At 38.7% G+C, this 27,478-nt stretch overlaps 1 protein-coding gene and 1 long non-coding RNA gene across 17 annotated transcripts in view; one reads left to right on the forward strand and one right to left on the reverse strand.

Moving 5' to 3' along the window:
- EPB41L2 (erythrocyte membrane protein band 4.1 like 2) overlaps positions 1 to 27,478 on the forward strand; it is a 214,214-nt gene that overhangs the window by 122,667 nt on the left and 64,069 nt on the right. For all 16 annotated transcript variants that reach the window (XM_024122563.3, XM_024122552.3, XM_024122558.3 and 13 more), the window contains 3 exons: positions 10,252 to 10,356; positions 21,287 to 21,329; positions 25,713 to 25,788. In XM_024122563.3, the coding sequence (XP_023978331.1) occupies positions 10,252 to 10,356; positions 21,287 to 21,329; positions 25,713 to 25,788 (224 nt within the window). The remainder of the gene's footprint in view (positions 1 to 10,251; positions 10,357 to 21,286; positions 21,330 to 25,712; positions 25,789 to 27,478) is intronic.
- LOC114486955 (uncharacterized) lies at positions 14,325 to 19,036 on the reverse strand. Its single transcript, XR_003681435.1, has 3 exons — positions 18,902 to 19,036; positions 18,246 to 18,335; positions 14,325 to 14,387 (listed from the first exon to the last, which is right to left on the reverse strand). It is a non-coding gene; the product is annotated as an uncharacterized lncRNA (long non-coding RNA).

Below are 27,478 nucleotides of genomic sequence, written 5' to 3' on the forward strand. Positions count from 1 at the left end.
AACATAGATGCGAAAATCCTCAACAAAATACTAGCAAACAGAATCCAACAGCGCATTAAAAGGATCATACACCATGATCAAGTGGGGTTTATCCCAGGAATTCAAGGATTCTTCAATATATGCAAAACAATCAATGTGATAAACCATATTAACAAATTGAAGGAGAAGAACCATATGATCATCCATCTCAGTAGATGCAGGAAAAGCTTTCGACAAAATTCAACACCCGTTTATGATAAAAACCCTCCAGAAAGTATGCATAGAGGGAACTTACGGTAGCATAATAACGGCCATATGTGACAAACTCACAGCCAGCATTCCTGTCAATGATGAAAAACTGAAACTCTTTCTACTAAGATCAGGAACAAGACAAGTTTGCCCACTCTCACCACTGTTATTCAACATAGTTTTGGAAGTTCTAGCCACAGCAATCAGAGACTAAAAAGAAATAAAAGAAATCCAAATCGGAAAAGAAGAAATACAACTGTCACTTTGCAGATGACATGATACTATACGTAGAGAATCCTAAGTATGTTACCAGAAAACTACTAGAGGTAATCAATGAATTTGGTAATGTAGCAGGATACAAAATTAATGCACAGAAATCTCTTGCATTCCTATACACTAATGGTGAAAAATCTGAAAGAGAAATTACGGAAACACTCCCATTTACCATTGCAACAAAAAGAATAATATACCTAGGAATAAACCTACCTGAGGAGACAAAAGACCTGTATGCAGAAAACTGTAAGACACTGATGAAAGAAATTAAAGATGATACAAACAGATGGAGAGATATAAACTACCAATGGCATTTTTCACAGAACCAGAACAAAAAATTTCACAATTTGTATGGAAACACAAAAGACCCCGAATAGCCAAAGCAATCTTGAGAAAGAAAAATGGAGCTGGAGGAATCAGGCTCCCAGACTTCAGACTATACTACAAAGCTGCAGTAATCAAGACAGTATGGTACTGGCACAAAAACAGAAATATAGATCAATGGAACAGGATAGAGCCCAGAGATAAATCCACACACATATGGTCACCTTATCTTTGATAAAGGAGACAAGAATATACAAGGGAGAAAAGACAGCCACTTCAGTAAGTGGAGCTGGGAGAAGTGGACAGCTACATGTAAAAGAATGAAATTAGAACACTCCCTAACACCATACACAAAAAGAAACTCAAAATGGATTAAAGACCTAAACGTGACGCCAGACACTATCAAACTCTTAGAGGAAAACATAAGCAGAGCACTCTATGACATAAGTTACAGCAAGATCGTTTTTGACCCACCTCCTAGAGAAATGGAAATAAAGACAAAAATGAATAAATGGGACCTAATGAAACTTAAAAGCTTTTGCACAGCAAAGGAAACCATAAACAAGACGAAAAGACAATCCTGGGAATGGGAGAAAATATTTCCAAATGAAGCAACTGACAAAGGATTCATCTCCCAAATTTACAAGCAGCTCATGCAGCTCAATATCAAGGAAACAAACAACCCAATCCAAAACTGGGCAGAAGACCTAAACAGACATTTCTCCAAAGAAGATATACAGATTGCCAACAAACACATGAAAGGATGCTCAACATCACTAATCATGAAAGAAATGCAAATCAAAACTGCAATGAGCTATCACCTTACACCTGTCAGAATGGTCATTGTTAAAAAATCTACAAACAATAAATGCTGGGGAGTGTGTGGAGAAAATGGAACCCTCTTGCACTGTTGGTGAGAATGTAAATTGATACAACCGCTATGGAGAACAGTATGGAGGTTCCTTAAAAAACTAAAAATAGGGCTTCCCTGGTGGCGCAGTGGTTGCGCGTCCGCCTGCCAATGCAGGGGAACCGGGTTCGCGCCCCGGTCTGGGAGGATCCCGCATGCCGCGGAGCGGCTGGGCCCGTGGGCCATGGCCGCTGGGCCTGCGCGTCCGGAGCCTGTGCTCCGCAACGGGAGAGGCCACAGCAAGGGGAGGCCCGCATACCACAAAAAAAAAAAACCAAAACCAAAAAAAAAACTAAAAATAGACCTACTATATGACCCAGCAGAGAGAAAACCATAATTCAAAAAAAGTCATGTACCCCCGCAATGTTCATTGCAGCACTATTTACAATAGCCAGGACATGGAAGTAACCTAAGTGTCCAACGACGGATGAATGGATAAGGAAGATGTGGCACATCCATACAATGGTATATTACTCAGCCATAAAAAAGAAATGAAATTGAGGTATTTGTAGTGAGGTGGATGGACCTAGAGACTGTCATACAGAGTGAAGTAGGTCAGAAAGAGCAAAACAAGTCCTGTATGCTAACACATATATATGGAATCTAAAAAAAAATGGTTCTGAAGTACCTAGGGCCAGGACAGGAATAAAGACACAGACGTAGAGAATGGACATGAGGACATTGGAAGGGCGAAAGGTAAGCTGGGACGAAGTGAGAGAGTGGCAAGGACGTATATACACTACCAAGTGTAAAATAGCTAGTGGGAAGCAGCCACATAGCACAGGGAGATCAGCTCGGAGCTTTGTGTCCGCCTAGAGGGGTGTGATAGGGAGGGTGGGAGCGAGACGCAAGAGGGAGGAGATATGGGGATATATGTGTATGTATAGCTGATTGACTTTGTTATACAGTAGAAACTAACACACCATTATAAAACAATTATACTCCCAATTAAGAAGTTAAAAAAAGAAAAAAGGAGTAGAATCTAAGACTAAGCTGCATAGATGTGAAATAAAGTGCCTGAAGGAGAAAGATGAATATTGGGAGCTTGGAGTAGGCTTCACAGAGAAGGAGAATTTGGAGATTTGTCTAGAGGTCAGGTTTCAACAGTTGGAAATAAAGGTAGGAAAGAAATTTAGAGTATACCTTGGCAAGTCAGTAGACCTTTTTATCTGGGACAGGCAGCTATGACAACTAATGAACCAGCTACATATACTGGTATCTTAGGTGCACATTGTAAAGCAAAATATCTGTGTATTCTGCTTGGTTGACAAATGTGTATTTGTAGTCCTTCCATGCACTAGAATTCAAATTGTTTATAAAAAATCAAAACAATGATAATAGGAGAAAATTGCCTTCAAAGTACTAATGTTAATGTATACTGCAGATAAGAATTCAGTTCTTTGAAACAGTGGTCCACAACCTTTTTGGCAGCAGGGCACAGTTTTGTGGAAGACAATTTTTCCACGAACGGGGTCAGGGACAGGGGGCGGATGGTTCAGGTGGTAACACAAGCAATGTGCACCGGCAGATGAAGCTTCGTTCCCTTGCCTGCTGCTTACCTCCTGCTGTGCGGCCCGGAGTTGGGGATGCCTGCTTTAAAAGAAATTCAGGGAATCAGACTGGAAAGTTAGAACAGTTAAGCTCTCTCTAACCTCAGTTTTCTTATTGTGAAATGAGATTGGATGAACTAACTGTGAAAGCTCTTTATAATGATATTTAAAATCAATTATTATTTTAGAACAGCTCAGAAAGGTCCTGTGCTTTCAGCTGCCTTTTAATGCATTCACGTAATGTGCCAAACATTTTATTAAGTACTTTAAATATACTTCATTTAATTCTCTGATCACCATCATAAGGTGAATATTTTTATTTTAAAGAGAGGAAACTGAGACAAAATGAAGTTAAATAACTTGCCTGAGGTTACACAGCTGTTAAGAGGTGGGGCTGGCGTTCAAATCTATGTTACTACCATTCTGCTGTGGTACCTTTCTAGGAAACTGTTGAGACTTGAAGATTCTCATGAAAGGTGGTACATACCAGAATCTGGGAGAGGGGAAGGAACAATTTCACCTTGCATGCCCTGACACATTTTTTTTTTTTGCCACACTGCACAGCATGTGGGATCTTAGTTCCCTGACCAGGGATCAAGCCCGTGCCCCCTGCAGTGGAAGTGTGGAGTCCTAACCACTGCCACCAGGGGGGATTTCCCCGCCCTCTCCAACACACACATATTTTTATGTAGCTGCATTATGAGTTGTGTCTTGGTTCCTCTTCCCCAAATGATGAGAATTTTTATTGAGTGAGTTGTGAACAGCGTGAAGGCAGAAAAGAAGCTGTGAGCCACTGGGTCTTATTGCTGTCAGAGCACAGTCAGGCAAGTGTGATTACAGATTAATGCTTATAAAATGTAATAATTTGGTCCATTTAATGTATATCATTTAATATGCCTCCTGAGTATTTGATGTGTTTTATGAGATAAGAAGAAATGTACTATTTTGTTTGCCTTTCTGAATTAGCTTACAAGGCAGATCAGTTTTAGGTTTTTAAAGAATAACTTCTCTGGATTTTCTGTTACAATTTTCTTTCTCTACTCCTTGTTACTCCCTATCTCATGTTTCTTTCCTTCTTGTCTTGATGGCTTTATAATGTCTATTATTTTAAAATAATGCATGCCAAAATCTTCTGGATGTTAATGTGTGTAAATAGTTAATGGAATAAAGTGATTGTAGGTTAATGGGTTTTATTTTATCTGGCTAGAAATCCATTGGGTTTTCTTAATTTGAGACTTTTAGCATTTATCAGCCATTACTCTTTTAACATTGCCTCTCCCTTATTCTGTTGTCTTCATGTAGATTTCTGGGGAGATATATATAGACCCCTTCTTCTATCTTACATGTCTGAATTTCTTTCATAGTGTTCATCTGTCTGTGCTGTATTCTGGATAATTTTTTCAGATCTATCTTCCAGTTCACCGGTTTTCCCTTTAACTGTATCAAGCCCTGTCCATTTGGATTATAATTTAATTAGTATAGCTTTATTTCCAGATGTTCTAATTGGTTCTTTTCAGGATCTGCTTTTTTTTTTTTTTGTGCAGTACTTTTCCCTTTAACTGTATCAAGCCCTGTCCATTTGGATTATAATTTAATTAGTATAGCTTTATTTCCAGATGTTCTAATTGGTTCTTTTCAGGATCTGCTTTTTTTTTTTTTTGTGCAGTACGCGGGCCTCTCACTGCTGTGGCCTCTCCCATTGCGGAGCACAGGCTCCGGACGTGCAGGCTCAGCGGCCACGGCTCACGGGTCTAGCCACTCCGTGGCATGTGGGATCCTCCTGTACCAGGGCACGAACCCGTGTTCCCTGCATCGGCAGGTGGACTCTCAACCACTGCGCCGCCAGGGAAGCCCAGGATCTGCTTTTTGATAGTTGCTTTTTCCTTGATATTTTAAAATATTCATTTATTTCTTTCAGCATATAAAAACATACTAATTTTGTGTTCTGTAGTTGATAATTCCATTGTCTGCAGTCTCTGAATATCTGATTCTGATACCATGTCTAATGTTCAATAATAGTAACTGGTTTTCTTATGTGTTTTTGATTTTTTTGATTATACTTGTTGGGATTTTATCTATGGGAATCATTTGCTTTAGCCAGACATTTGGGTATTCCAATCCTGGACCAGTTTAAACTGAATTCTCTCTTGTGTCATTTTGTATTTTTTTTTTTCTTGTGTCATTTTGGAATAAAAAAGATAATGTTATTAACAGTCTCCAAATCTGCTTGAGGGCCATGTCATGGTAATTTTTCTCTCTCTTGTTTCTTGAGGTAGTGTCTGTAGATCAGTAATTCTGCTGTGGAATAAGTTAGTAAGTGTTGTATTAAAGAAAGATAGTAGTTTATTTAGCCAAATAATTTTGGTAAACATCAGGTTGAATGATGAGAAACAAGTTTTGTTTTTTTTTTTCCGCCATAGAGCTTCTCAGGGTATCTTATATGCAAATAGGAGTTTTGATGCTCAGTAGTTGTGTACATTAGGCAGAATTTTCCTTGTCCCACTCTACTTCATTTTTGGGGGACTTGGGTGTATATGTGAAGCATCTCACGGGACCAAGGGGAACAATAGAGCATACTTTGGCAAATATAAGTCTGCCCCCTGATACCCTTGGCTTCTGCATACTGCCTTCTCACTGGCTCTGCCTCTGTGTTTACACACTCTGTGGCTCTGTGTGTGTGTGTGTGTGTGTGTGTGTGTGTGTGTGTGTGTGTGTATATCTGTCTTGTATTTAAACTTCCTGAAGGAAGATGTGGTTGTATCTGGTAATCTTTATCCCCAGAGTAAGACATTGTCGTTGGGTAGAGCTCTTATATCTCATAGGCCACTGGTCAGTGTTCTTCGGACAAGTTGGACCAGGTACCTAGTTCAGTCTAGAGGGGTAGATTCATAGGACTTTTTTTTCGGGGGGGAGGGGTAGGTTTCCTTTTTATTTTCTGTGTCTACCATTCTAATGTAAATTTCTTGAGACCATATGTGTCTTATTTATGGTTCTTTCCTCAATGTCTTAACATAGGAACTGATATATATTAGGTATAGAATTAGTATACGTGGAGCTTTTTAGCCTGGCAAGCCCTTGCAGTCATCTGAGAGTTCATCGTTCTGTAACCTCCAGTATCTTTTGAATAGAAACTGGTTCTGTCAGACTTTATAAACATCCAAAGTGAAAAGTAAGTTCTTTTGAATATGCTGTTACTTTATCTTAAAATATCATTTCCTTGTTTAAGATTCATTTCAGATGCCAAAGTCTTGGTGAAGCTATGATATTTCTTTTTTTGGGGGATAATTTAACTTTTTATTTAAAAATAAATTTTGGCTTATAGAAAAGTTGCATACACCCAAAGCTATGATATTTCTCAGATGCTGTTACTATTCCATTCTTGGTGTTCCTCCATGCACTTTGTACGTGCATCTTTCAGTACACGCCTCATAGTATTGTTGCTTTTCTGTCTTCCCAGCCAGTCTTTGAGTTCATTGAGGGTGGAGATGCTGAATGGAAGCTTAAGTAATACGTGCGTGTAGTTAAGATCTTATCAAGCATTTAAAATATCTATTTCCTGGAGAAGGGAAGGAGAGAATCATAGAGAGGCAGTCTGAGCATCTAGAAGATATTTTGGTGTTTGTTAGATGTGGGCTGATGAAAGACAGTTGGGAAGAGAATTCAGCTGTGATTGAGTGAGGCACTTGGTGTGGCACTTTGACGTACACTCTCTTACTGGATTAATTTGACCCTCACAGTGAGCTGTGAGAGAGCTGCGATCTCATCTTACAGTTAAGGAGACTAAGTGGTTCGCCCATGGTCACACTCGTCCAGTAATAGTGAACAGCTTACACAACGTCAGATGAGGGAGGGACTGAGTCTGACTGCAGCCCCATGCGGACGCGTCCTCCCTCTGCTGCCTAGTGGTACCAACACCAGATTGCGGTGGTGAGCTTTGCGGATGTTTTAATCTTTTAGGGGAATGCTGTCCATGAGAGCATGTTTCTATTTTTGAAATGGAAACCAGTGAGAAAGTATGATTTATTAATACAAATCGACTGTAAGCCAATGTTAGAATGTGTTTTTCTCTTTGAACTGAGGTATGTATGTATAGACATCAGTTGTTTTGACTATCCTTTTTACCCTAATTTCAAATAGCATTACAACCAAATAAAATAGCATGAATCTCCTTCGACGCTGTCACGTTTCTCCATGATTTCTACGGCTAATCAATTTCAGTAGTTAGCTTATTTGAAAGTAGTTGTCATTTAGTCAGAGGTTTCCTAGAAGTAATAAGTTTGTTTGGAAACTATATCTGATTAAAGGCCAACTTCTTATATAAGCTTCCATTGAGTTCTTAGTGTCTTTCTAAATAAGAAGATAATCTCTGCTTTATAGTAGATAGAATATCTTCTGTGACTCATTTATACCTCATTATAAATGCATAGTGTGTGATGAACAAGTAGATAGATGTGGCAAGAGCTGTAATAGTTTTCTCGCTTTGTTATCTTAGATAAGGACACTTCCTAATTACAAAGTAGGCACTGAAATTATAACTATGGTCAGTCACTATGAGCCTGAGTGGGTAAATGTCACCTCATTTAAAATATGTCACACAGAGTACACTGTAATATTGTATTTTTAGTTGATTCAACAAGCACCTATTATGCTGGGTAATCTACTCAGTGGAGATTGAGGAGTGAACAATGTTGTTGAAATTAATGTCAGAGAAAGCGAAGTCTATCTTAGATTATCGATTACCTTTGAAATATTCTTTGCTGTTGTTTGCAACCAAATCTCCTCACATCTACTCCAGGCTCCTATGAAGAAGAGATAATGGATTTTACTGCACATTTAAGAAAGTAACAACTGTGATATGAGTCACCTTCTCCTCATAAAGTTAATGTAAAATACCTCCAAACTCATTCTTTTTTTTTTTTTGCGGTACGCGGGCCTCTCACTGTTGTGGCCTCTCCCGTTGCGGGGCGCAGGCTCCGGACGTGCGGGCCCAGTGGCCATGGCTCACGGGCCCAGCCGCTCCGCGGCATGTGGGATCTTCCCGGACCAGGGCACGAACCCGTGTCCCCTGCATCGGCAGGCGGACTCTCAACCACTGCGCCACCAGGGAAGCCCCAAACTCATTCTTAATTATTTAGATTAATCATTGCATGCAGACCAGATAGTGAAATTCAGAACCTTTCATTTTAAAAGTTCAACACAAAATTTCATGTAAGTGAAGTTAGTCATTTTTCATGGTATAAAGCTCTCCACCTTATAATAATAAGAGCCAATATTGGTTAAACCCTTACTATGTGCCACAAACTGTTCTAAGCTCTCATCATGTATTATAACTCATTGAGTACTTACCACATCCTGTGTGGTATATTCTGTTATCCCCATTTCACAGATGTACAAATTAAGGCAAATAGAAGTTAAGTGTCTTGTCCCTGGTCACATAGATTATAAATAATGGAAAGGTATTTAAAAGTTTGGTATTTGGAATCTGGAGCCCAGTACTCTTATTTACTACACTATTATTTGCATGTACTTAAATATGTGGACACATAAACACATATCTGTTTTACATGTACTTAGTCATTTTTTGAATCTGTAGTGATATGGCTAGCACATTTCTTGAAATGTTGAAATAATGTAATCTGTGTGGCATTCTCCCTTTTCCCTCTACTATTTAATGTAATTCTACCTTTTAATAAAAAAAGTTACTCTAAAATGTTTGATAATAAAAGTTGCAGATTCTCCTTCGCAGGTCCTTCAGGCATGGATTTCTTACCTCTGGTTTAACAAGAGGAGGAAGAAAAGGTTAGAGGAGAGAAAGACACTCTTGAATTGAGTTTCTGTGAAGACTTTATCTTTTGAAACCCCTTATCAGAGTTGTCCTGATTTGAAATTGAAATGTCCTTTATATCTTGTTCCATTTTTAAAGATGTTTGTGTGGGAAACATTCATTTTCACACACTGGATGAACTAACTAGTAGACATTTTGATAGTGTGAGGGCGTTCATCTTGAAGATGAACAAGTCTGCTGGCTTGTTCCTTTCTCACTCTCAGTCCAGGGGTTGCTTATATCCACGCAGGGCAGGGAGGCGTGTGTCTGACATGACTTTGCAGTTGAGGGTTCCCAGGGCCATGCACCTTAGTTGGAGTCACCACTTTATGTTTTGCCATTGATTAAATAATGCGCTTTTCTTCTATGGCTTTCTCTTCTATGTGTGTCACAGGCTTTTGTATCTCTGTTGATAGCAGCTTCTTCAGTTGAAAAAAAATAAAACACAACAAAGCAAGGCAAAAAAGGTTAAATCCTTAGAGACAGCTGATTTACTGTCTCAGTTCCTTTCCCTTATATTTTTAAGATTTGTTCTAAAGAGTGAATCATTCTTGAGAGAGAGTGTAGCTTGTATTGAAAAACATAATTTCTACTCTACAGATATCTTGGAACAAAAATCAAACCTAAGTGCTGATGGGATGAATCGTGTTAGGATGCATTGAGGAATGGAGCTAAATGATTTTCCTGGGGAGAGTATACCTTGTAGACGTGACATGAGCCATCTTGAGGAACTGAGAGAGGCAGCTTGGACATATTTTTGAACTATTTGAAAAACGAATAAGTGAACTCTTAGCATTTTACTTTTTTTAGTTTTTGAAATATTGACATGGAGTAACAGTAAAGCAAAAGCATAGAGCGTACGTTACTTTTTTTAGTTTTTGAAATATTGACATGGAGTAACAGTAAAGCATAGAGGCTGATCGTGCTTCCGTTTTAGAATCTATGCTTTATGTGTGTGTTGGGGGAGTCTAAAGTGAAAAAGTTATGAATCACTTTTTGGTATTGTTATAAAAGAGGATTGGAATATAAATATTTCATATTAATTTATGCTAAATAATGTTATCTGATATGATGCCCTTGGTTTACAGTACTCATGGACTCGTTAGTGCTTGAAAAGTAAAGATATTATTCTTTTTCCTCAGAAACGTGCTAAGGGACAAGTGTTATTTGACAGAGTGTGTGAACATCTCAATCTCTTGGAGAAGGACTACTTTGGACTTGTGTTTCAGGAGAACCCTGAGCAGAAAGTAAGTGAAGTTGTTTCAAGTTTGTTTATATCATCTTAGAAAAATACTGTGGGTAACCTGTGTAAAATTTAGCTTTCAAATAACTTATTTTATGTTTTTATTATGACATATTTTATGTTCATTGGAGAAATTTGGAAAGATTGAAAACTTGTGTTTTCACGTATAACTTTTTGCTATTGTGTTGTTTGTATGCTTTTCTACTTATATCGTAAGCAGACAGAATGGAATATCTTATACTACATTAATTGTTAGAAACTGAAAGAACTGGTTTTAAAATTTTTATGTTGAATTTTTAGCTCTTGAATCCCCCTGTATTCTAGGAATTAAGCTTGTCTGAAAAGCAGGGAAGGAGGCATATTGGAAGAAATGTCAAGGGAACCCATTTGTACTTGTCTAGAGAGAGTGTTTGCCTTGCTGAACAGATGAGTGGTTGTGTGGGGTGAAGGTGTTCCTTGCCCTGTGGTGTGGGTTATTGGGGGCAAAAAGAAAGGCAGGGTCCCACCTGACTCACGCGGTAGATTTGACCAGCCAGGACCCTGTGGAGATCTGCCTGGCACCGGGAGTGTGTTGAGATTGTTTCTGCTCCAGGAATTTCCCAAGTTACTACTAACCAGGGTCATCGGAGTGCTCTGATGCTTGATGCTAATTCCAGGGACCTTCAGGGCTTCTCTGTTTCATAAATATATTAAAAAGAGAGAAATATTTACCAGTTCTGGCAATTAACCAGACTTAAACTCTAGCCTTGTGTCTTAGTCAGTTTGGGCTTTTGTAATAAAGTACCATAGACTGAGTGGCTTATAAACACCAGACATGTGTTTCTCATAGTTGGGGAGCCTAGGAAGGTCAAAATCAAGGTGCCAGCCAATTCAGTGTCTGGTGAGGGCCCCCTTCCTGGCTCGTGGACAGGGCTTTCTCATGGTGTCCTCACATGGTGGAAGGAGAGTTACACCCTAAAGTGAAGCCCTTTTTAAGTCTGTCAGATGGTGGCTGTGGGCAGACTCACTGTGATCGTTCTGTCTGAGGATGCACAGGGTACTTGGTGCACTTTCCAGCGCCTAACATTCACATCACAGTCAGTTGGTAGATGGATATAGGCTGTAAATTTTATTTGCCCGCATGCCATCATTATTTGTATTTATACATCCTGGTAATGAAATATAGGGTACTAAGAGTGATAATTATATATAAATTAAATTTTCTCAACTTACTTAGTTTGAAATCTTTGATACCTAATTTGTGTTTTAATTCTACATTTAAACTAAAGACAATTAAATTGCATGCCTGCCTGCTGAATAGTGTGTGAGCATTCTCATTAGAACTCTGTTTAGAGTACTTTTCTTAGAAGTAATAACATATTAGACATTCGACTAAATAAACTAGGTGCTCTTTTTAGACTTTAAATTATAAGGTAGTCTTGATAATGTTTCCAACCATGTGCCCTTCTGTTGGGCCTCAGAGCTGCAAAAGAGAAAGTGATGGAAATTTGGCTGTCATTACCCACTTTTTCAGAGATTACATTTTGGTACATTCACAGGAGCATTTAATCTTTTTAAAAAAGGAATACCATCTAATATGTTGTAGAATATGTAGAATAACATGTTCTGTTAGTAGAAATAGGATATGCTCTATTAAGACATATGATATTTCTGGAACAGTAGATTTGCGTGAGAAAGAGTGGTGCTTAGACAGAAGGATTCACTATTTTTTATTTTGCTGACTCTTATGTGTCTAATCTGTATCTTTCACCTGAATCTCAGACTCATATACTTCACTGCCTACTGGACACTACACTCAGTTGTCTTAAAGCAAACGCGTCATCTTCCTCTTAAACTTCACACTGAAGAGTGGGGAGAGGTTCCTTCTACTTTTTATACCTCTTTTCATTGCTTATCAGTCAACAGGTTCTGTCTTTTCTACCTGCTAACATCCCTCTTCTGGTTCTCTTTGTCCACAGTTCTTGCTTTGGTTTAGGCTCCTGTCATCTCTTGCTTTGACTATTTTATTAGCCTCCTAACTGGTCTAACTGTCCAGTCTCAGGCCTCTGTGATCATTCTTCACCTTGCTGCTAGATTGAACTCTCGAGAAAGCATATCCCATCTTGGCACTCATTGGCTTCAAACCATTTAATGGATACAATCTAACCCTCTTAGTGTGAATTACAGTCTTGGTCATGTGACTTGTGTCTACTTCTTTACCTCCATTTCTCAGTAACCTCTCACATACAGTCCATATTGAACTCACTCCAAATTTCTCTCCTAAGGGGAGCTTTGCCAGTCTGTACTAAATCTGCTTGAACATACTATCCCTTACATTTGGACTATGCTTCTCATTTTTTTGGTATCTGAATGTCTACTCTTCCTTAAGATCCAACTTAGGTATCCTATTCTATGAGATTTTCCTTGACTGTTTTCCATCACCATCCCTTCTGCCCCCAACTCAAGGATTGAGTTGACAGTTCAGTCATGTAGACATTTAGCACAAACCTTATTTGTTTATCAGTCTTTCTCCCCATTGCTCTAGGAACTTCTTGAGGGTAGAGGCCTTACCTTTTATCTGTGTAACATCTGTATATCTAGACATTATCAAATATTTTTAAAATACTACCTGTGTGCCATCTCACACCCATTAAGATGGTCACTATAAAAAAACAAAACAAAAAACCCAGAAAATAACAAATGTTGCCAAGGGTGTAAAAAAATTGGAATCCCTATGCACTGGTGATGGGAAGGTAGTATGGTGCAGCTATTAGGAAAACAGTATAGAGATTACTCAAAAAATTATAAATAGAATTACCAAGTGATCTAGCAATCTTATTTCTGGGTATATATCCAAAAGAATTGAAAGCAGGATCTTGAAGAGACATTTGCACACCTGTGTTCGTTGCAGCATTACTCACAATAGCCAAGAGTTAGAAGCAACCCAAATGTTTCTTGATAGATGAATTGGATAAACAAAATGTGGCATATACAAGGTGTGGTGAATGGAATATTATTGAGCCTTAAAAAAGGAAATCTTGTTCATCCTATAACATGGATGAACCTAGAGGATATTATATTGAGTGAAGTTAGTCACAAAATGACAAGTACTGTATGAGTCCCTTATATGAGGTATCCCTAGTCAAACCCATGGAAACAGTAAAATGGTGGTTGCCTGGGAGTGGGGGGAGGAGAAAATGGGAAGTTGTTGTTCAATAGGTATAGAGTTTGTTTTGCAAGATGAAGAAGTTCTAGAATCTGTTGCACAACAATGTAATATAGTTAGCGCTACTGAACTGTACACTAACAATTGGTTAAGAGGGTAAATTTTTATGTTACGTGTTTTTTACCACAATTAAAAAAAATACTACCTGTGTGCAAACCAGTGTACTTCTGCAACTCTAGCAGTAGATAATTAAGACACAGACCCTGCCTTCATGGATGTCCCCACTTAGTCCTAGTTGAGAAGACAGAGTAAACAAACCTGAATTACACAGTTACTAAATTTTGATTACTGTTCTACAGGAAAGATTCAGGTTATTAGCGGCGAAGACTTCTTAGGAGAGAATGATGCTTAAGGAGAGATCTGAAGTGTGAATGGGCGAAGGGACATGGGAAGCACACACACACAGGCCCTTGGGCAGGAATAGCTGACCGCTTGCTAAGTGAAAAGACATCTGTTGTGGTTAATGGGGGGAGACTGGGTGTTGATAAGGGGTCAGATTATGCAGGGCTATCTAGGCTATATGACTATATTTCAAGGCTTGGGAGATCTCCTTTATCCTAAGAAAAATGATTAGTCATTGATAGGCTGACACAGTGATGTAAGACAACCGGTCTTGCCTTTAAGAAGGTCTGAGAGAGGAAATATGAGAAGGACTGCTCACCCAAAGCACAAAAGTAGCCTCAGCTGAGGTTGTGGTAGTGAAAGTAGACGAGCCAATGATTTAGGAGAGATGTGGATTGCTCTTGACAGTCCGGCTGAGATTGGAGATCATAAAACTGTGATGGCAGCAGAATACATTGGTGTGTGCTTCTCTAATTGCTCTCTGCACCCTGGGTATAACAGTGGAGAAATGGGGTATTAAAGGGGAGTTGGCTATGTTCACGGTGGTTATGGTAAGAGGGCAAAAGATTGAGAAAACTGGAGATCCTGATGCACAGGTTATCAAGCTGATTATTCATAGGATCACAGGAACATAACTGAATCTGAAATGGGCTGATAGGCTGGGAGAAAATGGCTGGGACCAAGGGATGAAAGTCCAAAGAAGTCGACGGGCAGGTAGGGTGAGAGTAACTGGCTAGAAGACTTAGGAGAGGAAATGATTGCATCTGAGAATGGAACAATGACATCTAATGAGGTGGAGAACTCTGTTTGGTGACACAACTGAGTGTTCAGCTATGAAAAGGGATGGCTGAGGTCAAGGAGAGGCTAAGGTCACTAGGGCAGAGACTATTAGGATAAGGTTAAGTTTGGAGGGGTTCTCCATAAGGTTCTCATTGATAAAGAAGCTAATACTAAACAGGGAACTCATAATTCCTTATTTTACTCTGTAGCTTCTCTTACAAAATTCGAGATGAAAATGCTCAAAAAATTAGGCGCACACTTTGTTATCTAGGCTTTAACTATAGAACAGTGGGAGAATAAGCAGCGGGGTGTCCTTTCTGAAATATTCACTTTTCAGGAAATCAGCGCTCACATGTGATTGGCAATATATTTAATCATTCATATATAATCTGATTTGCCTTTGTAACTTTTGTGTTGTATATATTTTGGTTCATTCCTTCTTGCTTATGTAGACAAAATCCAGTCCTCAAGACGTCTGGGCTACAGAACTCTTATTTTTCAAATATAGATTTGTTTCGTGTCCTTTTTTTTCCATAGAAAATTATTACTATTGCACCAACTCAGCTCATGCAGTTTCAACAATAGGATACTATAGGAAATAGGAATTTAAACTGCTTTTTAAAATGCTGAATATTATCTGTATTTATGGACGTTTTCAGTCACTGATCATTTCAACATATTATAATGTAAAGCCATGGTTATTTGTATGAAAATTTTCCATGGAGAAGAATATCTCATCTTAGTGTAGTGCTGTGTGTCTCGTGGTTGGAAGCCTTCCACTTTACTCTTGAGTATGAAAATCTATCATTATTAGTGTTAGAACTTTTTAATGTCTGTAGAGAACTCATGTAAACTTTACTATGGAAAATTTCGTTAGAAATATGTGAAATCAAGCAACCTGTTATTCTTTTATACACAGAATTCCCAGTCCATATAGTTCTTATATTCACGTCTAAATGGAACCATCATTAAGGATTTTGGACTATCTTTAAAGGGAAAATATTGTCTTGAATTTTTGATGTTAACAGAGTTTGGCATCTAGCCCAGGGATTTTAATGTCATTTTGCTTCAAGTCATATTGAAAGGAGAGCTTGTTTGAAGTATAGTTGATATCCGCAGCTAACTTTATGAAAATTGATTAACGCATTTCTCTGATGGCCAGACCATTTCCTCCCCCAGAAACTAGAACTAAAAACTCTCGTACTAAACTGTTTGTCACATATAAACTATTCTTTAATAAAATTCTATATTCAATCCAGTTCCACCTTATAATACCACAGACAGGTGTTGGAATCATGTTCCCCCAGATGCATAGTGAATGTTTCACTGTAACAGAGGGCCTGTAAGGTTTCTGCTAACACCAACGTGATGGCAGTGTTCTTAGACTTAATTTAGACAGAGGTATAATAAAGGGGATCTGCTTCAGTGCTATAAATTCTTAATGGAAAATGCAGATTTTAGACAAAATTCTTCTTCTTTTAACATTTGGTAATAGGGTGTGTGTTGGATTAAGTTTAATTTCTCTCACCTGGCAAAACTGACAAGCACCAATTTTGAAGGCATGGCTAGGCATTTTAAAAACTTCTAACTCTGGGGTCTTGCATCCACCCTGAAGGAGAATTAGGTGAGATAGATATTTTTGGGAGGGAGGGAATTAGAAGATAGATTTTGTGACTGTATCTTGAGTTGTTTTCTAAATCTAGTGTGGTCAGTGGCCCAAGACAGGCAGCTGGCTGCACGTTGAGACTGCTGATGAGATGCTGCTGGTTGATGGGCCTGAGGGCTCATGTTTGCCAGGTGAAAGTGGTTAGCACTTCTGTGGAATAAAAAGACTGTGGGTCTTGACATTGTTTGATACAGCTGTTTAGTGTGATGGGGAGGAAGCAGTCACCTGCTAGGGCTTTCTGAGGGAGGCCGTCAACAATTAGAATATTTAACCAGTGAAGACTGGAGGTCTTCCTGACAAGCCAGTTAAAGGACTTGAAAAAGGTCTCTCTACATTTGACTTCCCTTAAAGACAGGAATTTCTACACAAAAAGAAATCTCTGGTTCTACTACTCAAATGGTGGTGCAGGGCCCAGCAGCATTGTCACCACTCAGAAGCTTGTTAGCAGTGAGGAATTCCAGGTCCTCACCCTGGACTTACTGACTTGTAATCTGCATTTTAACTAGATCTTCAGGTAATTCACATATACCTTTAGACTTGAGAAGCACTGATCGAGGGGATAAATGCTCTTTTGAGGTGGCAGAGAGAATTACAGGAGTTCGGGATGTCAAGAAAGCCAAGAAAGTAGGGGGCCCTAATAACCCCAAGTGGCTCGGGGTGGCAGGACTGTTCTGGTACTCATAGCCTCTTACGTGGGAGTGAGGCTCTTTGCAGTCAGCCTGGACATTTGGACCATATAGTCTCTGAGGTTTTTTCTAACACCAACATCCTATGAATATAAATATAGTGATTCATAATCAAGCTTTTATATTTTTCTAGATGTTTCTGTTGTTGGAAGGTAATTGAGAATCACCTTTATTTAACACTTTTTCTGAGAACCAGTATTGAAAATTTTATAGGGAAATGCCAGAAGACTTGGTGTTAAGCAAGACTGTTCCGCTCTCAGATTTGCAGTGGGTAAGAGAGCAGGATTAAGGAGCTTCTCTAATTAACTGACAGAAAGACGTAAGTGTGAAAAAAAAAATGTGTATAGCTATTTGCTGCTTAGTTAAAATATTTTTCTCTAACCTTCCAAGGCAGGTTTTTGGTTTTAACTTTTTCTTTGTGCCTAGATTCCTTTGACAGTCTGGTGAATTCTGTGGGCTGCTTCTCAGAACAGTGTTTGAAATGTATGATTATAAAAAACAGGCCTATAAAGGAAGCCAATAAATAACATTCTCAACATATTAATTTAAAAAATTGGGATAAATTCATCATCAATATCTAATCCCTACTGTGATTTCAAAATATTGATTAGTATAAGTATTTAAATACTTAAATATTTTAAGATCTGCAACTACTCTAATGTGCTGTGGAAATAGTTTTGATTCCTATGAGTGACAAAGCTAAAGGCACTGCTGCTATTAGCCAGGTTTTTTTTGTTTTCCCCCCTATATTCATAATTAATAGTAATGCTAAATTTCAGCTAAAGGTTAATGAAGATAAAGATGTGACATTTCCACCCCCCCCCAGCTGATTCACAGACTCTTGATTTCATGTTCTAAGGTGATTTAATAACACCGACATTCTAGGACCACATTTTAATTTTAATTTACTTTTGTTGGAAGCCTGTGATAGGATTCTCTAAGGAGAAGGGGTCTGATTTTTAATCTCATCTGGCCCATGACTACAGTGAGTGTATTTTTTGAATCCAGAGTCTGATTTATTAACTTTTTGTGGGTAAAAGTAGTCACATAAATATTAACTTCCTTAATATATGTAATACGTCTGCTTTGGCAATAAAAAAAATTATGTGAAGAAGGGATAAATACTGAAAGGTGATAGAACAATTTAATTTTATCATTGCCAAAAACATCTACTATTAAAGGCACTAGACAAAGTCCATTGCATGTGTACTTACTCTTCAGGAAGCATTTGAATGAATGTTTGAAGAGAACAACGCCATGGGGTAGATGATATGATCTTCATCTTGAAGTTGAGGAAACTGAGGCTTAAAGAAGACAAGGAATGAGCCCAAGGTCACAGAGTTGGTGGAAAGCCAGAATTTGACTCCATGTAGTTCTGATTCCAAAGTATATGTATGTGGCAGCCAAATCTTTAAAAAATGGGAATGGTGCACTACAATCTGTCATGGTGTGTGTGAATGTGTGCATTTACGTCATTCTCTGATGGCTTTTTCCATCTTTTTGCGTCTGCTTCTTGATCCACCCAGCACTCCTCAAGTGTCAGAACCAAGAAATTCATTTTTATTATTTATCTGTTAAAAAGAGTTTTATGTCTACTATTTAATTATAATTGATAATGCAGATAATCGACTGATATTTCTTTTAAAAGTCATGGTAAGGCATTTTTGTTTTTTTTACTTAGGAATTTATGACCCTGGGCAATAAAATTGTATCCCACTCATGATCTAAGTGCTCATTGGAGCTAATTATTCCAATAAAAATAAACCTAAGACAAATAATATAACCTGTGGTCTTTTAAATTGATCATGGCATGGGAAGGGAGGAGATAAGCAGTGAGCCACCAGCCAACAGGTATTAATTTAGTACTTACACTGGTCGCCTAGAGCTGCCAGGTCCTGTGAAGGATGCAGGGAATAATGGTCTATCCTGGCCTTGCAAAGACCTCCTTACTCCTGGGTGGGAATGGAGTTCACAGTGTGGAAGTGGCTGTGGTTAGCAGATGGGTACCAAGGGGCAAACCAGGTCGGTCGATGCAACAAGTCCTCTCTGCTGCCGCTGTTTGATCATATCAGGTAAACTCTGCCCGCTCAGTTTTTGGATGGGCTCTGAAATAAAGAGAATAAGCCTCTTTGGTCTTAATATTGTGCCTGGAAATGTTGTGGAAAGTGGCCCGAGAATGACAGCGAGTCTGAACGTGGTTGGCTGGTGCACAGAAACTTATGACTCATATCCTGGGTCTGCAGAGCCAGACTGACTCTCTGCATGCTGTGCAGAAACTGTCAGGTGACTTGTACCAGGCTTTGGTGCTTCACGTGAGAATGGACAGTGCCGGGTGGCTGGGACACAGGGTTACTTCTTGGGGTTACAGAAGATGATGCTGCTTCCACCCTCTTCCTCCGAGAACAGAGAGGTCCTTTTTTTTTTTTTTTTTTTTTTTTTTTGCTGTTCTGTGAGGGACATCTATACCAGTTGTCACACAGTGAAACTGGGGATTTGGAAGGGTGTGTCTAGCCCTTTAATAAGACCAGTAGTTTCCCCTCGCCTCTCTTCTTTCTTCTGTGCTTATGTTCTGAGGGATTTTTTTCCTTTTCAGTTTGGCACGAGTTGTGTCTGATTCAGTTTTTCTTGCTGTGGTCGTTACATCCTTGGACGAAATACCAAGACACTTTTGACTCTCCTTCCCTCTCCCCCAGCCACTCCGCTGTCTGGGCCAGAGGCTGAATGATGTGTTTTTCTCATTCTTGTGCCTCATGATAGCCCGCCATTTGGGAGCCAGCTGTTGCGTGGACAGCTGCTGCAGGGCCGGGAAGCTGAATGCCAGGCTCTCTTCTCGGGGGGGAATTAGAGCTGCTCCTTGACACAGCACTGGAGGTACCGTGAGAGGGTCCCATTGGCCCTTCACATCAGTGGGCCATGCAGCTGGGCCACCAGTGCTGTGAAACTTAGACCAAGCTCTGGTAACTCTTTGTTGAGAGGGTTGAATATAACCAGTGTTAGAACAGAGCCATGCACACCTTGGATCCTTGCTGCCCTGAGTATAAGCCCTGAATGGTATAGTAAGACCCGTGGGGGTCTGTGCAGCTTTGCTTTCAAAGCATCCTGTTGTTACTACTTCTTAATAGTGTGTAAGTTAATGTTCCGTTGTACCCATTCAATATATTGTTAAGATAGTAGGTTATAATTTTCTATGTAGCAGTAAACATTTTAATTGTTTGCTTTATGTATCTGAATAAAATTCTGTTTAAACACAGATGTTATAATACATGATTTGGGATGCTTTTAGAATGAATGAAGCTTATTTATTCTAAAGCCAATTATTTGAGTCAGTTTAATATATCTCAAAAATGTAATTGTTCTATTAGTGAAGATAAAGGGAACTTTAATAATGACCTGAGGATAAGGTAGGAGAAGTATAAAAAAGATAAACATATGTATGTAACATATACATAAACACACACATATGCAAATTTTTTAATTGGATACATCTTTTGCCTGTAGCTTTAAAAAACAAATATTTAGTGTCCTTAGAGGGTTTGAACCTAGTAGTTCAAATTTGGTCTTTTTTGCTTTAAGATATTATAGTGGTTTCCTAGAATCTTTTTTAACTTTCTCAAAGGGTGGAAATAAAGGAAAAGTGAAAGGGAGTTCCTTATGATTGTGACTTTCAACTTGGAATGAAGTTTTAAAAGGATGTTTAAATCTTCCAGGAAGGAAAATTCTGGCTCCAATCTGACAGTACTTCTCCATGGCGTTGTACCGTTGCAGGCAGAAACAAAGTTTAAGGAGGAATTGGCTTTAGGAGTTGAGATAATTGTGTTTGATTAGGGTATGTGTACTTTTAACCAATAGTTTCCAATTCACATTTTATCCATGAATAAGAGCCAATTATTATCCTTGACTGAGCTCTCATTTCAGTGTTCACAGGGGCTGTTTGCTGGCAGTACTACTATAGAATAAAGACTAGATGTAGATGTATTACATCTCGTCATTTGGGTAGATGTTTGATTTCACATCCAAGAAAATGAGGCCCAGGAGGACCCACCTTAAAGTGTTTTAATATTTTGTTTATAACACACACACAAACACGCGTTCAAAAACAAATCAGTACTGAGCCCAGTGGAATGCTAGTAGCTGTTTGCATAGGACTTTGTTTAAATGTTTACACTTAAATAAGTATGTGAACTGTAAACTGTTCCATTTTGGACTCTGGACTACTTCTTATGGGTTAATTACCCTTTTTTTTCTCCCCCTGCAGAACTGGCTAGATCCCGCAAAAGAAATGAAGAGACAGCTGCGAAGTGAGTATTAAATCATCATACTTTGAAGTTATCAAGTTAATCTTTACATCTATGTTTTTCTATCTTTACTAAAATTCACAGGAATGTAAACTAGAATAAGATAGTGATAGAATGATCAGCTCTATTTTGCATTCATATCATATAGGAAGTTGAGACTCAACAATATTTCTGTAGAATCATGACTGTTTATTTTGGTCATGGCTTAGGGACTCCTCTACTGGTCAAGAGGTTGTAGACTCCTCTTCTTAAATATTCCCTCACAGTGTCTACCACTGTGAAGCAACACCTGATCTTTATCTCTGGGGGAAAGTATGAGAAGCTGCTTTTCTGTAACTTTCCCTTTTTATATGAAATGTACCCAAGAGAGCCCTATTACTCTTGCTTTGTCTACTTGATTTTGGCTGTGTGTCCAATTAGTTTAATTAGTAAGCATACCTCTGGCTCCAGAGGCATATGGATACACTGTTTCTGGATGTCCTGGAGTGAGGGTTTGAGGAGTGAAGGGCATGCAAAATGATCCTTCTAGTCCTCTGAGGTGTTTGCCTTCTCTCCTCCCTTGGCCACATTTTGTGCTCGGAGTCTGGGTTTGTTCTTAGTTCTGCTTGTCCCTTTCTTCCATTTCCCCATTTGTTCTTATTGTCCCACTCTATCTAACCAGCTTCAGTTCCCTCCTGTGGCTGGTTTTGTGCTATTTGCATCACGAATCATTATCACCTCAGAACAATCTCTGATAGGGGATCTGGCTACTTAATTTACTTCAGGGTCTGTGAATGACTTAAGCAGAAAAGGGAGGGAGCCACAAACAGCTAGCTAGACTGTTCAGACAAGAGAACAAAATTCTTACCAGCCCTTTGGACGGTGGGCCCCAGAGCTGTCCAGGGAGAAGCTATTTCCCTGAGTGCCAGCCTGCAGGATGCTCTTAGCACTGTTGGTTTCATTTCCCTACTTATTTATTATTCCCAACGTCAAAACACTGGAACACATCTATGCTTTTCCCTTCGGTTCCTTTCTGTCTACCTTCTGTCTCATTTTCAGTTCTCCACATTTGTTTTCTTTATTTCTTTTTCTTTCTCTCTCAAATTATTAATAAGTTTGGGAGTTTTCCTATCATTTCTTTCCTTCTCTACTCTCCTTTTTTTTTTTAACTGACTGTATACCTTATTTTTCCTGTTTCCTCTCCTTGTAGACTCATCTTTCTTTTCATTTTTTAAACATCTTTGATTAGAGTGACCTTCCCGATTTGCCCAGGACTGTGAGGGCCTGAGGGGTTTTTCAGGATGTGGGACTTTTAGTGCTAACTGGGGTGGTTGGTCACCTTATCTTTCGACTGTTATCCCTGGCTTTCCATCCTTCCCTCCCTCCCTCCCCCACCCCTCTGCCCTGCATTTATTATCTTGGTGTTTCATCCATTCATGTTTGCTTCATAATAGAAAAGGGGGAAAGTAGAGAAAAGGAGTAATTAGACAGAGATACATTATGCTTACATTATGGAAGAAACTACCAGAAAGCTTCGGAACTTTTTCTAGTCCCTTCTGCGGTTGTTAAAACTCTGCAAAGTGCGTGAATTCAAAAAGGTATGGATGCTTGGTTCTTTCACTTTCTCTGAAACCCTACTTGCCAAGTGACCCAAACCATGGACGGAACAGGATAACCTCTGAAACATGATTGATGTTCCATTGAATTTGTTTCCTATAGTTTTGCTTTGGCTTTTGTTGGATTATGTTTGTGTGCTACTCACTTCAGAGTCATGGAGCTATCCTAACTATTGGAAGGCAAGACTCTTTCTTGCTCATTATGAATCACGGTCTTATGTTTTGATTATTTGTGAAGTTTTTTTTTAGTGTTATTTCAGGACTTTTGCCCTTGTGGTTTGGCAAGAGGAATAACAGTAACACAGGATTTGGCATATTTTCAAGCTGTTGGAACTAGTTCCCCAAATGGAATCCTGTACCATCCTGATCATGAAAGTAGGCTGAGGAAATGAAGTTTTAGCTGTTGCATTTTACCTCTTTCTTTCTGCTTGTGTTAAAATGGATGAAAGAACTGTTTGTTCTGTCTTAGCCCAACCTCTGCTGTGATTTATTGTCATTCAGTTAACAGAGGTAAACATTAATCTTTTTTGAGTTACCTTTGACAGCTGACAGCCTATCAGTTTCTGTGTAAAAGTTGCCTAAAAATCTTTATTTTCTCAAATGTACACAAATAAGACTGTTTAGATATATAAGGCTATATATCTTAGGCTTGCCTGTATTAATATATAAATAATCCATAGCTAGATAGACTGTTTATATAGCTAGGTAAAAATGATAATAATACATAACTAAATAAAAAGTTTAGCATTATCGGTACAACTTTATCAACTTTAGAATTGGAAATAGAACCTGAAATATGTGTTCTATTAGAAACTTATCCCTGTTGTCATATCCAGGTGAGCATGTGCTGGTGTTAATGCCTAGAAAACAAATAAATAAAGATCCATTAAAAATGATATGATAGGGGCTTCCCTGGTGGCGCAGTGGTTGCGCGCCCGCCTGCCGATGCAGGGGAACCGGGTTCGCGCCCCGGTCTGGGAGGATCCCACATGCCGCGGAGCGGCTGGGCCCGTGAGCCATGGCCGCTGGGCCTGCGCGTCCGGAGCCTGTGCTCTGCAACGGGAGAGGCCACAGCAGAGGGAGGCCCGCATACCACAAAAAAAAATAAAAATAAAAAAAATAAAATAAAATAAAATAAAGAAATGATATGATAATCCTGTGATGACTTTGCTTAATTATGGGTTAGTAATTACCTTGAAGAAGTACATATGCATCACAGCCAACCTGGTGCTACTGGCCAAGAAATGGCATGTCTCTTAAGACTCAAGAAAGTTCTATATCTTTTTTATGATGTTTTAAATGTATAGAGGGAACTTAAATCTGTTAATTAAATTTGGCAGGTTTGCATTATTAGTAGAATAATGATGTATTGAGCCAAAATCCAGCAAGAGTTCTGTGTATTCACAGTAGCTGTTCAATAACTCTTCATTGACTTCTGAGTAGGAGAAAAGTTAGCATGTCTACGGTGAGAAAAGAACAAAATGACTCATTGAGCGAGAGAATGGGATTCAAGAAATTTTTCTTACGTCCCTAAATGAAAGCAACTGTGAGGCCTTCAAATATGTGTGAAATGAAATGACTAACACACACGCGCGCGCGCGCGCACACACACACACACTTTTTATGTTTTTATTTGGAAATACTGTGAAGTTTGAGTATAACTCTGATTTCAGACCGTTGGAATTATTTTGATCCCTTTATGAAAATAATACCTGCCCTGTCCCCAGAGTTGAGTGTTTTTTTTTTGTTGTTGTTTGTTTGTTTTTAAAGCCATCCGAAGCATGATAAATCAAACATAAGTTAAATGGTAATGTATAAATAGCAATGTTTTAACTTTTGTTAAGTCATTATGGCATTGTTGTTTACTGCATTCACTATATGAGTATTCTTAAGCCTACTTTATAAAACCTGGGAAATATTTTTATTGTCTTTAAGTATTGTTAAGTTTTATCACTCTCTCCCTTCCAATAGCCCATTAATCATTTCTTGAATAGTTATAGTGATCATTTGATCATTACTCCTCTTCCCCCAACAATAGAGAAATCCTAAATTTCTTTTTTTTAAAAATAAATTTATTTTATTTATTTTATTTTTGGTTGTGTTGGGTCTTTGTTGCTGAGCGCAGGCTTTTCTCTAGTTGCGGCGGGCAGGGGCTACTCTTCGTTGCGGTGCACGGGCTTCGCATTGCAGTGGCTTCCCTTGTTGCGGAGCATGGGCTCTAGGCACACAGGCTTCAGTAGTTGTGGCACATGGGCTCAGTAGTTGTGGCCTGCAGGCTCAGTAGTTGTGGCACACAGGCTTAGTTGCTCTGTGGCTTGTGGGATCTTCCCGGACCAGGGCTCGAACCCGTGTCCCCTGCATTGGCAGGCAGATTCTTAACCACTGCACCACCAGGGAAGCCCTCTTGTTTTTTTTTTTAAAGTGTGGAGAATATTTGGCATCTAGAAATCCTGTGGTTAAAACAAATCTTATCTCAGAGCTATTACATGAAGTTTATATTCAAATTTTTGCATACTAGATCACCATATAAAACATTTGTTGACATACCAGTAAATGTTTATAAAAAAGTGAACCTGTTATTCTTTGATGATGGGTTATTTAGGGAATTGATTTTTACTTTATTTTTCGCTTCATTTTTGTTTTGTAAATGATATTTTCTTTAAATTAAAAAAAATTCTCTAAATTATAGCAGGACTGATCTATACTATTTGAACATTGACCTTTAAGTTTTATCAGTATAAATGGTGATTGTGTTGGTTGCATAAATAATCATGATCTTTAATAATTACAGATCTTCCTTGGCTGTTCAGCTTTAATGTGAAATTTTATCCTCCCGATCCTTCTCAGTTGACTGAAGATATCACCAGGTACTTTACATTTATACTAAAAATGATGCTTTACTTACAGCTCTCATTTATTTCAGTGCCCTGGGTGGGGAATGGTGGTAATTTTAGGATTAAAACCAAAACATTTTTTCTTAAGCTGAGTTTTAGAAGTTTCCTTGGAAGTGGATATTCCAAAATAGTTTGAAATGTTTCTAGTTTCAGAAATTTTATTCACTTTTCTTTAACTTCCCATTTATATTTGAGTAATGGAATATTTTTTAAAAATTGCAGCAAGGACTTCCCTGATGGTCCAGTGGTTAAGACTCCGCGCTCCCAATGCAGGGGGCCCGGGTTCTATCCCTGGTCAGGGGACTAGATCCCGCATGCCGCAACTAAGACCCGGCGCAGCCAAATTAATAAATAAATATTAAAAAAAAATTGGAGCAACTTTGTTTCCTATGTTATACTTTCAAAAATCATTGGTATTTAATATTTCATATTTTAACACTAAGATAGTTTTTATTGTGTAACCCATGTGTGCCTGTGTACTAATCTCAGCTTACAAACGTTATATAAAGGTAGAAAAATGAAAAACTTTTTAGAAGTTAATTTTTGGAAGTCTCTTGAACTGTAATTTTTACACACACACACACACAAACACGCACACGCCTGCTCCCCAGGATAAAAAACTAATAAGGTAGGCTTTCTTATGTAAGAGTCAGTAGCTGTTTCATTTCCATCTCCTCTGAGATTATCTGGACAATACAGACACATGCTTAAATTGCAAATAAAAGTTTCAGTTCAGGAGCAAGAGAGCATTTACTGATTTTGAGAGTGACTAAGTATTTGAATGGGAACAAGGAACATTTAGAGTCCACGAGTACCTTGATATCTTAGCCCTATTAAGCTGGGTATCAGTGATTGGAATTCTTAGCTTTGGTAAGAGTAGGTCTATAGAGTGATTTGTATATATTTTTAAAAGATTATTTACCTGGCCAAGGAAAACTGCATTCTCTAAATATACTTTTGGAAAATTAGAGGGAGTTAGCTAAAGACTCTGTTTTTGATTCCGGTGGTTCCTGTGTCCTTGACGTTTTTCTGCTAGGCCAGTTTTGTCATCAGATGTGAAGTTGGGGAGATATTTAAGCAAGTGCGTGATATCCATGTGAACTAGGAATAATGGAGATTTTTTTTCCAAGATTGGAGAAATGACAGGCCTTTTTCCTCCCCCTTTACTAGTTATTGCTGAATAAGGATTTACTGATACTAATTAAGTTTTGATTGAATTAGCTTCAGCTAGTAAATAATAAATAGCAGCTTTTGTAACTATGCAGTGAGCTGCTTAGAGCATGAAACTTGACAGGTTGCCGTGCGTAGGATACAGAGCCTCACTGCGGGAGGGCCTTTGAACTGTGCACGTAACCGGGGCTTTGTGACGCACCGCCCTCTTTGTACATACATTCCTCTTTGCAGTGATTCATTTGGGGATGATAATCCTTTGGTGATTGCAACTTTATAGCATCGGTAAAGTGCTTTGGTTTTCTTTTTAGAGGGACCTTGAACAGTCTCCCTGTGTGTTTGGGGAAGAATGAAATAGTAGTCTAGTGAGCTAACTAAAAGCCTGAGACCAGCCTGTAGCTTTGCAGCCTAAATATTACAAGTGAAATCTTCACTATGACTTGAGTGAACATCTAGAAGGTGGGATAGGCTTTTTTTTTTTTTTTTTTTTTTT

Source organism: Physeter macrocephalus, chromosome 10 (assembly GCF_002837175.3).
Source record: "Physeter macrocephalus isolate SW-GA chromosome 10, ASM283717v5, whole genome shotgun sequence".
In the NCBI taxonomy this organism is placed as follows: domain Eukaryota; kingdom Metazoa; phylum Chordata; class Mammalia; order Artiodactyla; family Physeteridae; genus Physeter; species Physeter macrocephalus.